The following is a 14223-nucleotide window of genomic DNA, read 5'->3' as shown; positions in this document are numbered from 1 at the left end:
TGTCACCCGGTCTGATGTCATAACGTTACCTTCATCCCCTGTTTATATTTCCGATCACAAACCAGTTTTACTTGAAATTCGCTTCCCTGCTTCCTCATCAGTAAAACCTTGGCGTCTAGACATCCGCGTTCTACATGACGCGCGCTCGCGCTCTTGTTTGTCAAGAGTCTTGGGCGCCTCTGTTTCTAGATCTGACCGAGAGTCATGGGATGCGCTCAAGGTGCAGTGGCGTCTGCACTGTTCAGTTGAAGGACGTGCACTCAGACGACGTATGTCAGAAGAACTGGCGGATACTGCCACGAAGCTCCGCATCGCCCTTCGGGTCAATCAACTGACTCCGTTGATGCAGTCATGGCAGCGTGAGCTACGGAGGCGTTTCCAACGCCTCATCGCGGCATCGTCTTTGTCAGCTGCTGCTTGGCGATGCAGACGTAATCCGTGTGCACACCCCGAAGTTCTGCGCTTTTCAAGAAACTCGCTTTTTAGACAGCCGAATGCATTCGATTCTGCGGCCCCAAGAGCACTTCCTGTTACACCACCTCCCACGCGTGATTATTCACTGTTTGTAACGCATTTTGAAAACATGGCGCGTACGACCACGCAAATAGATTCTGGCTCTCAAGGATTTCGTACATTGCTTAGTGGGCTGCCTCAGGTTCCACCTGAGGTAGCTGACCGTCTTTGTGCACGACCATCAGCCGAGGAAGTGAAGGCAGCATTGTCTTCCATGAAGCGTGGCTCGGCCCCAGGGCCGGACGGTTTACCCGTTGAGTTTTATCTAACGTTCTGGGAAGATATTGGTGCCACTTTCGTATCTGTTATCAGCCAATGCTTTGAGAACTTTGATTTCCCGCTTAGTTTTCGGGACGGTCGTATTGTGCTAATCCCTAAACACGATCCGTCATCTGTTCGTCCAGAGGAATGGAGGCCAATCACGCTTCTCAACGTTGACTACAAAACCTTCACAACTGTTCTCACCCGGCGCTTGAGAAGCCTGATGCCTTCCCTAATAGGTCACCATCAGGCATGCTCAGTCCCTGGCAGAGAGATACACAGTCTTTCGTTCGTTACGCGTGACATAATGACATACACGATCACCAGGTCGGCACGTGGTCTCTTAGTTTCACTAGATCAAGAAAAGGCATTCGATCGCCTCGAACATAACTACATTTTTAATGTACTGACCTCGTTCGGCTTCTCGTCAAATTTTGTTGAACTTTTTAGGAGTACCTATTCTAATATCCGAAGTACATTGTTCCTTGATGGTCGAGAAAGTGCACCGTTTCCCGTTACTCGTGGCGTTCGTCAAGGGTGCCCTCTATCCCCAGTACTCTTTGTGCTCAGCCTTGAACCATTTCTGCGCTCAATAGTGAGAGACCCTTGCGTATGCGGTCTCCCACTGCCTGGTAGCGGTGTTGTGAAGGTGACAGCCTTCGCCGATGACATCACATTATATCTCAGGAATGAAGATAGCTTAACCCGTAGCCTCCGAATTTTCACTGAGTACGGAAATATTTCAGGTGCTGCACTAAATTTTTCAAAATGTCGTTATTTGTTCATTGGTTCACCACAGACACGCCTAAGTCCCCTTTTCCGTCTTCAAAAGAGCGATTCTCTTCGCATTTTAGGCCTTGACTACACCTCTAATGGCATATCAGACTCTGTGTGGCTCTCAATTCTTGAAGATGTAAGGCGAAATATTGAAGAGGTTCAAGGGTATGATTTACCCCTATCAGAAAGAAGGTACTTAGCGCAGTCTGTATTTTGCGGCCGAGTGTGGTACGTTTGTCACGTCGTACAGCCACCATTACGGGTTACTAGGTCCTTGCAGTCCCTTCTTGGTGCCTTCTTCTGGTCGGGCCGTACAGAACTGGTCTGTCGCGCGGCGCTTGGGCAACCACGCTCTCGCGGTGGGTTTGCCTTCCCATCCGTGTCTGTCCGCTGCCGGCTGCTTGCTCTGCGATTTCTGCTCCGTCTGTTACAGCATGATCAGTGTCCAGCGCGTGAACTCGCTTGCTATTTCCTTGGCACAAAAATTCGCTACATGTTACCGGGCGTACACTTAAATCGCGGACCACAAGTGTTAAACGCACCTACATTTTACTGTACGGCCGTGGCATTTTATCGCCACATACAACAGGTATGTCCTGATGTAGACGTTCTCCAAAACCGTGTAGTAGATACTATGTCAGCCTTACTGCTTCCTCTAGTTCCCCCAGCGCGCCTCGCACGTTCAAATAATGTGTCGTGGGATGCGATAACGGCATCATTCCTGCTTGGCCACCTACGCGACTTCATGTGGCGTCTAGGGTGGCAAGTGCTTCCAACTCGGGACAGGCTTGAGCGGTGGGGCATTGTCCCATCTTCGCGGTGTCCCAATTGCCCCCTTCAAGAATCCAATAAACATGTACTGCTGCAATGCGTCGTTGCCAGGATATTTTGGAGGGCCGTGCATACTGGATTTCGTGGCCTTGGAGTTAACCGCTTTATTACGTCTGGTCGCTGCTCACGTGGCCGCTTCGCGCGACTTTTAATTGCTGCGGGGGCCTTCTGTCTATGGCGTAACCGGTGCGAGGCAGTTGCCACGGGACGTCGTCACCGCGCTCTGTTTCCACTTATGGGGAGGCTCTACACTGAGCTACTGTCGTTTCTGTCGGAGGAGTTGTTCTTCCTTGGAGAAGAAGAGTTCCTTCGACAATGGTCATGTCGTTTCCTGTCGGTGGCTGATGGACGCGTATGGCTGAATTTTCGTCCAGCCTGGTTCTTGTAGCCAGACTATCAGAAGTATTCAATTAATGCACATAGAATGCAGGTGCCCGTGATTTCTGTGTGTGTGTCCTCTCGTATACATGATCATTTTTGTATATACACATCTCGTGCACATCACTTCAAAATTGTGTAAAGTGTTCTATCACATCATCACTGTACATAACCATTGTGTACACTGTATATATTGAAAATCATTTTGTACATGTGGCATTTAGTTTATGTGTAACTGCTCCTTTCCGTGGGTATATGTGTTTATATGTTAGTGCGTGAGGACTCGGACATTACTTACGTCGAAAACGTGCTGTGTTTCGTTTCTTACATGTTATCGTCCCGGTGGAATTGTGTCGTGATTATGACTCAGTGTTCGTATCGTCTCTTGTCGAAATAAACTTTTTCTAAACACATACTAAAGATTACCGTGGGGAGGGACACTCCAATGAGCCTATAGGCCAATTTTTGAGAGGCCTTGTCCGTTTGGGCAGGGCCTACTATTGAGATCAAAAGGAAGACTTACGTTGTTCAGTGACGCAGATATCGATGAACAAGGGTATTTGGCGTTACCGCTATGGCCGACTGAGCGTAGTAGCGTTACTGTTAGTAAAATGTAAGGCGTCCCTGCGCGCGCCGTTGTCGGCGCACAGATCCGTTGCAGCGTGGTGTAGAAGTGTAAGCTTTCAAAACTGCATGAATAATTTCGGAGAAAACTTTTAAACAGAAGCAACTCGCGCCCCAATACCTCAACTACACAGTAGATCACATCATGTGTCATATTACATAAGGTGCGCAGGCTGGTCCTTGAGGTGAGTTGATTGCAGACCATTCATCCATTATTTTTGCTATTGAAAAACAGTGCATTCGGTACAGAGTAAAATGCTGAGTACGATAGACTACGTCCGGCTGCGTGGAATATTAGAACGAACATATTTCATTACGGCATGTGATAAACACGTTGACACCGAGTACATGAAATTTCTAGATATAATTAAAAATGCCGTTGAACGGCGCTCTATGCCGACCCTTAAAAAATACAGCTAGCCAAATTAATTGTCCTTGGATGAATACTGGAATATTAATGTTGTAAAAAGATAAGGATCAATGGTACCACAAATGGTAACAGTTGAGATCAAAGGAACATTACATAACTCAATTTAAACGCTATCTAAATCTATCTATGTTTCCAATTAGGGAAAGGGAAAGAAAAACAATGTTATTCATCACTCTTGAAGCAGGCGGATGTAAATACAAGAAAAAATGATGGGACACGGTAAATTACGCAATCGGCTTAGGATCCAACATCTCTACTTTCCCTGAAACTGTTGACGAAGGTACAGCTGAATCATATTGTGCCTATTTTGCCTCCGTAGGGCCTAAGGAACATGCTGACGTTCCTTAAGGGAAAATGTAAGAGCGTGACAACAACACTTTTGCATTGCCTCACATACAAATTCAAGAATTAGTTACAACAGTAAGCAACCTTTCAGTCGCTAAGGCGGCAGAAGCATTACCTGTTAGGCTGATAAAAAACAACTTCGATATACTGGGAATCCATCTACTGCATATCTTAAACCATACGTTGGGAAATGGAGTGTATCCTGTCGGACTGCAGGTGAAGGAGGTCATACCTATCTTTAAAAGCGGTGAACGATCCGACATAGAAAAGTGCGGGCCGATATCGCTGCTAAATGCAATCAATACAGTTTTTGTAAAGGTACTTTGAAAGCGTATACAAAATTTTTAAAAGGCTAATATGACATCATCTGTGCTAATCAGCATGGCTTCAGGCCCTAAACATCTACGTTTTCCGCAGTTATTGTTCGTACACAAATCATAAATACTGCACTGAATGGTAACAAACTTGCCATAGTAGTTTACTTAGATGTATCCAAAGCTTTCGATACGGTAGATCAGACAATACAGCAACAGAAATCGGAAGCTTAGGGTCTGAAAAGAAATATTTCTAATCTAATTAAAAGGTATTTTTCAAATAGGAAACAATATGTTGCTGTAAACAATCTAACCTCTCTACCGCAGAGCACTATTTTCTGTGTTCTGCAAGGTTCCGTGCTGAGCCTCTGTTTTTTTTTTTTTTTTCGTAATAACGATCTTCCGTCAGGTCTGAAGGATTCTGAATCTATTATGCATGCCGATGACACTGGATTACTTTCCACAGGCGATAACTTGGAGGAACTGAAATGTAAAATTAAGAACTTAGCGAAGTATCACAATGGTACATAAGTAATAAGGTGACTATAACCAGAAAATAAAGTACACCGTGTTTCACTCGCGAATAACACAAATATATGACCACGTTGCATCAACTATTAACAACAAGAATGAGCTCAGCGTGTCGCAATGCAAGCAATATCTTGGTGCTGTGTTTCAGTCTGATATGCACTGGAAACAGCAAATTATTAATGTCTGCTCCAAATTAAGTCATGGCTGCCATGTATTACTAAGGGCTAGAGAGTGCTTTGGACTTTTGATTTCACGCGTTCTGTATTTCTCACTTGTGCTCGGCGATTTATGCCATTGCCTGCAAACGACTGGCAGGACATACAAAACATATTTAGACCATGTTTGTCGCCTTCAGTAACGTGTTTTTCGTATAATAAATTATTCAAGAAGTACTCACGCCAGTATGCTACTTTTTGAGCAGCCATGCATGTCACCCGTACATATTTCATATAAATTCAAGATAGCTGAAGTAGGAAATACAATAAATAAGGTGCAATAACGAGCTGTCCCTTACTATATTCAGATTATCAATGAAACAAACAAGAGCCACTACAAACAGTCTATTTACTTTCCCGCCTTCTCATAATACCTACATCCATAGACCTGGACAATATAAAGGAGCCTACGTGTGTAATGAAGTTCCAAACGAAGTAATGGAAAGAAATGAATGATTCGCATCGTTAAAACATCTTTTCCTGATTTCTATGGAAATATGTTGGAATGGAGAAGCGTGTAAATGAATTTACAAAACAAGAAACAGCTCGTTTTTATTTTCGATGCCCTGTCGGTGCGTTGGACATTCCTTGGACTTTCTGCTTCGGTCGAATATACCACAAAGTTATATACTTAAGCTTGCCAATTTTCTTGCGTTTTACTGAAGTTTGTTGTGATTGAGCCCATTCATCAAAAAGTCTGCTAATATTATTGTATTTGTTTAGTTTGCGGACCCATCACTAGCCTTGGAGGCTATGGGTGGGACCAACTGCGTGTGTATTGTCTTTTAGAACTAATAATAAAAGTATTCGGTTAAAAAAGAAGTCCTCCACACGCGTTTAAAACTTCGATGTTCAACACCAGATGGCGACTGCTGCGCATGAAAAATGGCAGGCGTGCAGTGCAAGCAATCCGGGCTATTTTTAATATGTTATTAGATTTTAAACGTGAATATGGCAATATGTAATATTTCTCTATTAAGAAGTACACGTAGAAAAGCCCAGTCAGCTATATACTTGCTAAAGAATAAGGAGAGTTGAGTTTTAAGCATGAAAATTTGAGAAAAGCTTGAACGTTCGCTTGGCCAAGTAAGCGACCCCATTTTGGAGACCAGCCAAGGTAAGCACAGGTAATTTCATCGCTCAGGTCTCTCCTCAAATCCACGTACCAAGCCAGTTTTTTGCCGCCAGAACCCAGTCGCATCGTGCCCGCGCGAGGGCGGCACGCGGGGTCATCGTCGCCATGCCACCGCCGAAGCATCACTTTTTCAACGTCCGGTCGCCACCGGGTACGTCCGTGGACGAAGTTATCGACGCCGTTGAGGCCCTTGTCACGGTCAACGAGATCTACAGCGTCCAGCACCTTGGAGCGTTCGACTTTCAAGTCGGTATCAACTCTGCACCCGCAGTCCACAAGCTTCTCGAAGTAGGCGGTCTCCGCCTCGGAAACCAAGCTGTCGCCCTAGTCCCCGTGGCACGCCAAGTCGCCAGCGTCACCTGCATGTACCTCCCGAGCTACATTTCAGACAACGAAGTAGCCGAGAGTTTGAAGATCTATGGAACCACCCTGAAAATAGAGGAAGCCCGGTATAAAGACCGGCCCAGTATACGCACAGGTACAAGGTACCTCAAGATGAACATGAAACACGACAACCCCCTCCCGAACTTCGCCCGGGTGAGTGGTCATCGTGCCACGTTTGAGTACAGAGGTGTCCGCCGGCTGTGCCGCCGTTGCAGCCAGGAGGGACACTACAAAGCGCAGTGCGAGACACCGTTCTGTCGACGGTGCGGCATCTTTGGGCACCCAGAGGAGACCTGTTCGCTCGCGTGTCGCCGCTGTGGTGGCGCGCACGCAAGCGTGGATTGCACCGCCCGAAAATCGTATAGCATGGCAGCAATGGAAGTGGACGACTTCCCGCCGCTCGGAAGGGCCCCGGAGGCCGAGAGGACGCAGCGGAAGTTCACGCCGCTGAAGGCAGCGCCCCGGTCCCTACAGAGGAGCTGCAACGGTAGGGAAGGGGCGGAACACGGTCCCACGTCGCAGGACCTCGTTCCGAGGACGGAACCGCAAGGTCCGCAAGATACCGACGGCATCAAGACGCCAAGCCAGCACGACAGCGTCCAGCCAGAAAGCGGCGCCGCAGCCGCATCCCGTGGCGGCGGTAGCACCCGAAAGGGAGCACAAGATGGCGACAGCGGACACACGCCCTCCCAGGAAGGCGTGAGGCAGCAGAGCATCGGGCCGACGCCTGGTTCGAGTCGAGCGGACACGGAACAACGGAAGGACGCCGACGGAAGTTCGAGCCAATGGTGGGACAAAACAGGCGATGAAGATGGGCAAGAGGTCACCACTGGCCCCCGCGCCAAAACCGAAACAAGGCGAAGCAGCGTTTCGATCGAGCAGTCGGGCCAGGAAGCAGGGGGCGAGGAAGACGCCCAAGCTCAGGACCAGCTTCCTCGTACAGAGCCTGTTACCCAGCAACAGGCAGCCGTTCTACTAGTAACACGAAGTAGCCCCAAGGGGCGGCGAGAACGGGGGGACAGGCGGGGCGCCCGACGAGGTTCCGAGGCGAGCACCGACGCGACGACCTTGCTGGAAACCGAAACGTCGTCGACGTCGTCATCAGACGAGCCGAGCGCGCTCGTCATAGACGAGGAAGCGCCAGAATCCCCGAGGGGCGAGAGCAGCGACGACCTGCGCAGGCGCGACTCACGCCCCGGAGACAGCCGAGCAGCGCACAGCGATGTACGCCAGCAGCCGGAGCCACTCGGCCACGGCAGCACCGTGACTCCCTCAGTCTCGGCGGAACACGGAACGGAGCGGCCGCACGGGAGTGCCAAGAAACCTAGGCGCGACGACAGTGGTGAACGGCGGTTGGACTGGTCCGCTACGGAATGGACAGACCTAACGCCCGGGCGACGTGACAGTGAACCAGGGTCTGTCGACGCAATGGATGCGGACGACAGTGACTTTTATTAGGTACGTGAGCGACAAAGATGCTTTCGTCTTTTTCTGTTCACGGCAGATTGTGTACCACGTCCGTAGTTAAGCCTATGACTACTGTTCCGTCCTCGGTTGCGTGGCCAGCCCGTAGCGGCGCCGGACGCGCTGAGAAGTCAACGGCCTTTCTTCTAGTGGTTCAACTAGTTACCTGTACGGTTGTGTTCTCGCCGCCGCTTAGGAGGGCATACGGCGAGGGCTGTCTGTGGGCGCGTCTTTTCGATGTCTCGCTCGTCGGAGCGGGTTTATCTTTCGTGCAACGCTGCTCTCTTGGGGCGGGAGTGGCGGCTCGGCTGGCTGAGCGAGCATGGGGTATGGCTGCCCTGACCGGCGTGGCATTGCCTGCACGTTCACGTAGCATCTTTGTCCACGTAGAGGGTGTTCCATGCGCGGAAGCAACAACATAGACGCGTGTCCGCGTCAAAATGCTCGTCTTGCCCGTGGCGTGTTTTCACCTTGCAGTTTGTCACTTGTGCGGGCGTGACCCCGCTGTCATCGAACGGATGCCGAGCCTTCCTTTTTTTTTTTTTTCTTTTTTTTTTTTTTTTTTTTTGACATTTTGTGTGGGGCGCACCCTGTTCACTGGCGAAACTGTTTTGTTCGGGCCCACTTGCGTGGCACGTGTTCCCAGCGCGGCTGCGGATAGACGCAAGTTTAGCGTCCAGAATACATATTCATCATTATTGTTTCTGCGCCACAATGCAACAGCTGGCCGTGAAGGCACGCGGGGCAACCGATGCTCGCCGTGGTATACACGCGCCCCGGACACTCTAGTGGGTCGGCAGTCGCAGCGCGCAACCGGCCTATCCTTTATTTTTCAACATTGTATCATCGTTTAGTGTAGAGGGTTAAGCCACCCCTCAATGCGCGCCATGATTTTTGAATTCTGTAGTATGTGAATGTGTTTTTAGGCAACAGGTATGTTGCAACATGCGTATTATTGTCATGTGCCTAGTGGCACACACCGATATGCCGGCGGCCGTAGCGCGCAACCGGGCATCCTTCTTTTTTTCTCAATATTGCATCATCCTTTGGTATAGAGGGTTAAGCCACCCATCAAAGTGTGCCATGATTGTTGCATTGTGTATTACGTGGACGTGTGTTTTAGGCAACAGGTATGTTGCAACATGTATTTCATTGTCATGTGCATAGTGGGGCACAGTGGTGGGCCGGCGATCGTAGCGCGCAATCGGCCATCCTTTACTTTTTGAACATTTCATCTTCGTACAGTGTTCAGGGTTATGCCACCCACCAATGCATACCCAAGTTGTTAAATTGTGTATTCTTTAGGCAACAGGCATGTTGCCACATGCGTATTATTATGACCGGCTTGCAGTTCCGCCTTGCCATGACGCACACCCCACATCAAAGGGCACGAGCTCTTCTGGTAGCAGGGGAATGCTTCTCTTACATGAATCACGCCTATTAACTGACAGTCGACCAAGTCAGGTAATGGCATATAAACCTAAAACTATCCGGGATGGCCCACATATTAAAATCGAATTAAGGTCACATAAACACGTAAAGGTCTGCACCGTAATTTAGTCTCCTTTTTTACAAGACCATGCCATTAAATATAGTTTCGTGGAATGTCAGGGGACTTAGCAGCACAGCTAAGCAGAAAACAGTGGCAAGAGCCGCCAGAAAATTACACTGCGACATTCTATGTCTGCAGGAAACGAACATAGACTCCATAGCGAAAGTGAAGAGCCTTGAGAGGCAATTCCGGGCCAAAGGGTTCTTCTCGTTCCCCACACATCAAGCGTGCGGGGCCGGTGTTATAATATTTAATTGGTCACTTCTAAACGGATGCCATTTCAGTTTCGACCCCGAGGGTCGCATGGTGGTACTCGACTTCGAGTACCAAACAGAAAAATTCCGACTTATAAACATTTATGCACCACTTCGAAGCCCGGCAATGGCCAGCTTCTATAAACAGCTGAACCCTTTGTTCCTGGAACGGAAACATTTCATACTTACAGGAGACTTTAACTGTGTTCTCAATAATCTCACAGACAGATCAGGCCCTTCTAAAGAGCGGGTTGACACATACATTTCTGAACTCCAGAAACTGGTACAGCAGTTTAATCTAGCAGACGCATACGTGTTACGACACGGTCAAATGTTTCAACACACGTGGAGCCGGGGTGATGTACAGGCTCGCTTGGACCGCGCTTATGCGTCTCCTTCTTTGATCTCCTCGATCGTGGACTGCAAGGCAGTGGAGCTTCCCCCGTTCGCCTTAGACATCTCGGACCACAGACCGGTGCAGTTGATCTGCGAAATGAAAGATAGAGTATTCTTTTCTCACCTGTGGCGAGTGGATAATAAGCTTTTCCACGACGAAACTGCCATGGCCAGTCTCCGTAACCGCTTAGCGGCGACGATGAACACAGGAAACTGGGACGAGCTCAAACGATCATGGAGGGAGATCTGCACAGATGAAGGAAAGAAGCTTAAGCACAGGCACTCCGACTTGATAAGACATACATTGCATCGCATCCGGATCGTACAGCGGGGCCAACCGTCCACACTGTTAATGAAGACCTACTTGAACGACCTTAAGACGAGATTAACGCGGCTGAGGAATTTAACGTCTTCTGTTTCTTCATTTCCAGCCAGGCATTTACCAAGCTCTCACCCTGAAGTGCTTAACTATGTAAGCAGTCGCAGATTGAGTCGGATAAAAAATAAGGACTTCAGTCAACAGGACATTTTAAGGTTTCACGCACATTTTGAGAATCTCTCTACCCACGAGCTTAAGCTCAAGTTAGATAGTGTACTCGGCCATCCTTTCTTGGCGGACCTGCCACAGCTCTCACCTGAGGAGTACTGTTACCTGGTTACTCCAATCTCATTAGAGGAGCTCTCGCGAGCATTACACCACCTGCATAAAGGCTCAGCACCAGGTCTCGACGGCCTTACAGCTGAATTTTACTCCACTTTTTGGGACCTCATAGGCCCGAAGTTGTGTGAAGTCCTCAATAAGTTCATAAGTACGCACACTCTCCCGCAATCGTTTAGGCAGGGAAGGATCATTTTACTTCCCAAATCGGAAGAAGGCCTCGAGGATCCACGTAATTGGCGCCCCATCACGTTGCTGGGCACCGACTACAAGCTGCTGACCACCGTACTGACGATGCGAGTGCAGGAGATCATGCCATCGTTAATACATTCTTGGCAATCCTGCTCCGTCTCAGGGCGGAATGTCCAAACCCTAAACATGCTTAACAGGGACATAATAGAGTACACTGGGGCAAGACAAGCCAGAGGGTGGCTAACTTCTCTCGACCAAGCTCAAGCCTTTGACAGGGTGGAACACACATACATATTTGCGGTATTACTAGCCTTTGGGTTTCCCAGGCAGTTTGTGTACCTGATCATGGAACTGTACAATGATATCGGCAGCGACCTGACGATGAATCAGGAGATAGTAGCGTCCTTCCAGGTTTCACGCGGCGTGCGACAAGGCTGTCCGCTTTCACCATTGCTTTTCGCCTTGACGATTGAACCATTCCTGTTGCAAATAGAAAAACACAAGAGCGTGCTGGGGTTACAGCTCCCAGGCAACTGTTCCGTAAAAGTCACGGCATATGCTGACGACGTGACGGTTTATCACAGAGACGAAGACAGCCTAGGCGTAGCCCTAGGAGTGTTCGCAGAGTACGCCTCCATCTCAGGCGCGAAACTTAATATCCAGAAAAGTAAGTCGCTCTGTCTGCACTCGTCAACACCAACAACGCTGCATGGTGTTAAAGTGGTAAATAGGATTCGCATACTAGGGATCGAGTACAATGCAAAGGGTCCATCAGTCGAGAGCTGGAAGACGGAACTCCACTCTTTCAAAGAGGAGGTGTCCCACGCCCTCAAGTTCAGCTTTCCCTTCGCTGTACGAAGGTTCCTCGTAATGGGCGTTCTTACAGGCCGCCTGTGGTTTTTGGCCAACTCTGTGGTCGTACCGTACCAGATAGCCAGACAAGTGAAGTCGCAGATAATACGTTTTTTCTGGAATGCCAAGACAGCCTTGGTGAAGTACGAGAATCTTGGCCTGCCAAGAGAGAAAGGCGGCTGGAACATTCCCTCAGTGGTTGTTTTGGCAGATATTTTCGCTCTTAAGACCACACTGAGAGTACTACAATTGAGTCCGGACCACCCAGCAAGGAAGCTAGCTTGCTACTTCCTGGGTGTTCAAGGTCGCCTGTTTTCTCAGGCACAGGTAACAGGTCCTAAAGCGGTGAACCCTCCAGCCTTCTATAGGCATGTCATAGGCATTTTCAAGAGAATCTCTTCTCTGCGATTAGAAACACCCCTCTTGGAGGTGCACAACACGGAACTAGCACAAGAACTCTTGCTAACTTCGGTAAACGACACGAGCAAAACACAATTCCCATGGGTCTTGCTAACCCCCAGCTGGTTACCGGGCGACATTCAGGATGTCGCCTGGCGCTTTGGTTGGTCCGTCTTACCAACAGCGGACCGTATGTACAAGTGGCACTACACCAAAAGTGAACAATGTGTTAACTGTAAATCACACGAAGACAACAAACACGCCTTGCTCTTCTGTCAGGTAGCAAAAACGTTTTGGACGTTGTTGGGGAAGGCGTATGCCTGTCTAAAGATCCAAAGGTTTGTTAACCAAGGACCTTGCCCGCATAACCACGTGGCCCGGCTATTGATAGCAGTTGGTTTATTCGTGCTGTGGGAGAACAGGGGTCTCGCTGTCAATCAGGGTAAGCCCCGCAAAAACCAGTGGAGGCTGCTCTCAAGAATGTACACTATAGTAATTGACCATTTAGAGACAGAGCTCTTCTTCTTGGGCGAGGAAGAGTTTCTTAAGAAGTGGTCATGCCCGTTTATTGCACTCACGCATGGCAGAGTGAAATTTCAGTGTGCCCCAATCGACGGGTTGCGCAAGACATGAAGTGTGCTGTTTGTGCCTATGGCAGGGATATAGAACCTGCCACATTCTTGTAAACTCATTCTTGGAATGGACCATGTGAAATAGTTTGTTTGAATTTCACCATGTGAAACAGTGTGTTTGAATTTGCCCGGAACCTGTCTGTGACCTTGACGATTGTAAACTGACTGGAACCTGAATGATGTACCCTAGTCACGAATAAAATTCCTTATTCGCCTTTTACTAAAGATTACCGTGGGGAGGGACACTCCAATGAGCCTATAGGCCAATTTTTGAGAGGCCTTGTCCGTTTGGGCAGGGCCTACTATTGAGATCAAAAGGAAGACTTACGTTGTTCAGTGACGCAGATATCGATGAACAAGGGTATTTGGCGTTACCGCTATGGCCGACTGAGCGTAGTAGCGTTACTGTTAGTAAAATGTAAGGCGCCCCTGCGCGCGCCGTTGTCGGCGCACAGATCCGTTGCAGCGTGGTGTAGAAGTGTAAGCTTTCAAAACTGCATGAATAATTTCGGAGAAAACTTTTAAACAGAAGCAACTCGCGCCCCAATACCTCAACTACACAGTAGATCACATCATGTGTCATATTACATAAGGTGCGCAGGCTGGTCCTTGAGGTGAGTTGATTGCAGACCATTCATCCATTATTTTTGCTATTGAAAAACACTGCATTCGGTACAGAGTAAAATGCTGAGTACGATAGACTACGTCCGGCTGCGTGGAATATTAGAACGAACATATTTCATTACGGCATGTGATAAACACGTTGACACCGAGTACATGAAATTTCTAGATATAATTAAAAATGCCGTTGAACGGCGCTCTATGCCGACCCTTAAAAAATACAGCTAGCCAAATTAATTGTCCTTGGATGAATACTGGAATATTAATGTTGTAAAAAGATAAGGATCAATGGTACCACAAATGGTAACAGTTGAGATCAAAGGAACATTACATAACTCAATTTAAACGCTATCTAAATCTATCTATGTTTCCAATTAGGGAAAGGGAAAGAAAAACAATGTTATTCATCACTCTTGAAGCAGGCGGATGTAAATACAAGAAAAAATGATGGGACACGGTAAATTA

At 48.2% G+C, this 14223-nt stretch overlaps 1 protein-coding gene across 1 annotated transcript; it reads left to right on the top strand.

Annotated features, from left to right (window-relative positions):
- The first annotated feature begins 6360 nt into the window (after nucleotides 1-6360).
- On the top strand, nucleotides 6361-12869 carry LOC140216787 (uncharacterized). The gene has a single exon (XM_072287335.1). The coding sequence runs from the start codon at nucleotides 6460-6462 to the stop codon at nucleotides 8194-8196; it is 1737 nt and encodes a 578-aa protein (XP_072143436.1). The 5' UTR covers nucleotides 6361-6459; the 3' UTR covers nucleotides 8197-12869.
- Nucleotides 12870-14223: the final 1354 nt, after the last annotated feature.

The sequence above is a fragment of the Dermacentor andersoni genome, chromosome 3 (assembly GCF_023375885.2).
Source record: "Dermacentor andersoni chromosome 3, qqDerAnde1_hic_scaffold, whole genome shotgun sequence".
Classification (NCBI taxonomy): Eukaryota; Metazoa; Arthropoda; class Arachnida; order Ixodida; family Ixodidae; genus Dermacentor; species Dermacentor andersoni.
Note: the sequence above shows the minus strand (reverse complement) of the source record. Positions and strands in the feature narration are given on the sequence as shown.

Excerpts from the sequence above, each read along its gene's own strand:
- LOC140216787 (XM_072287335.1), top strand. The coding sequence starts at position 6,460 with ATGCCACCGCCGAAGCATCACTTTTTCAACGTCCGGTCGCCACCGGGT.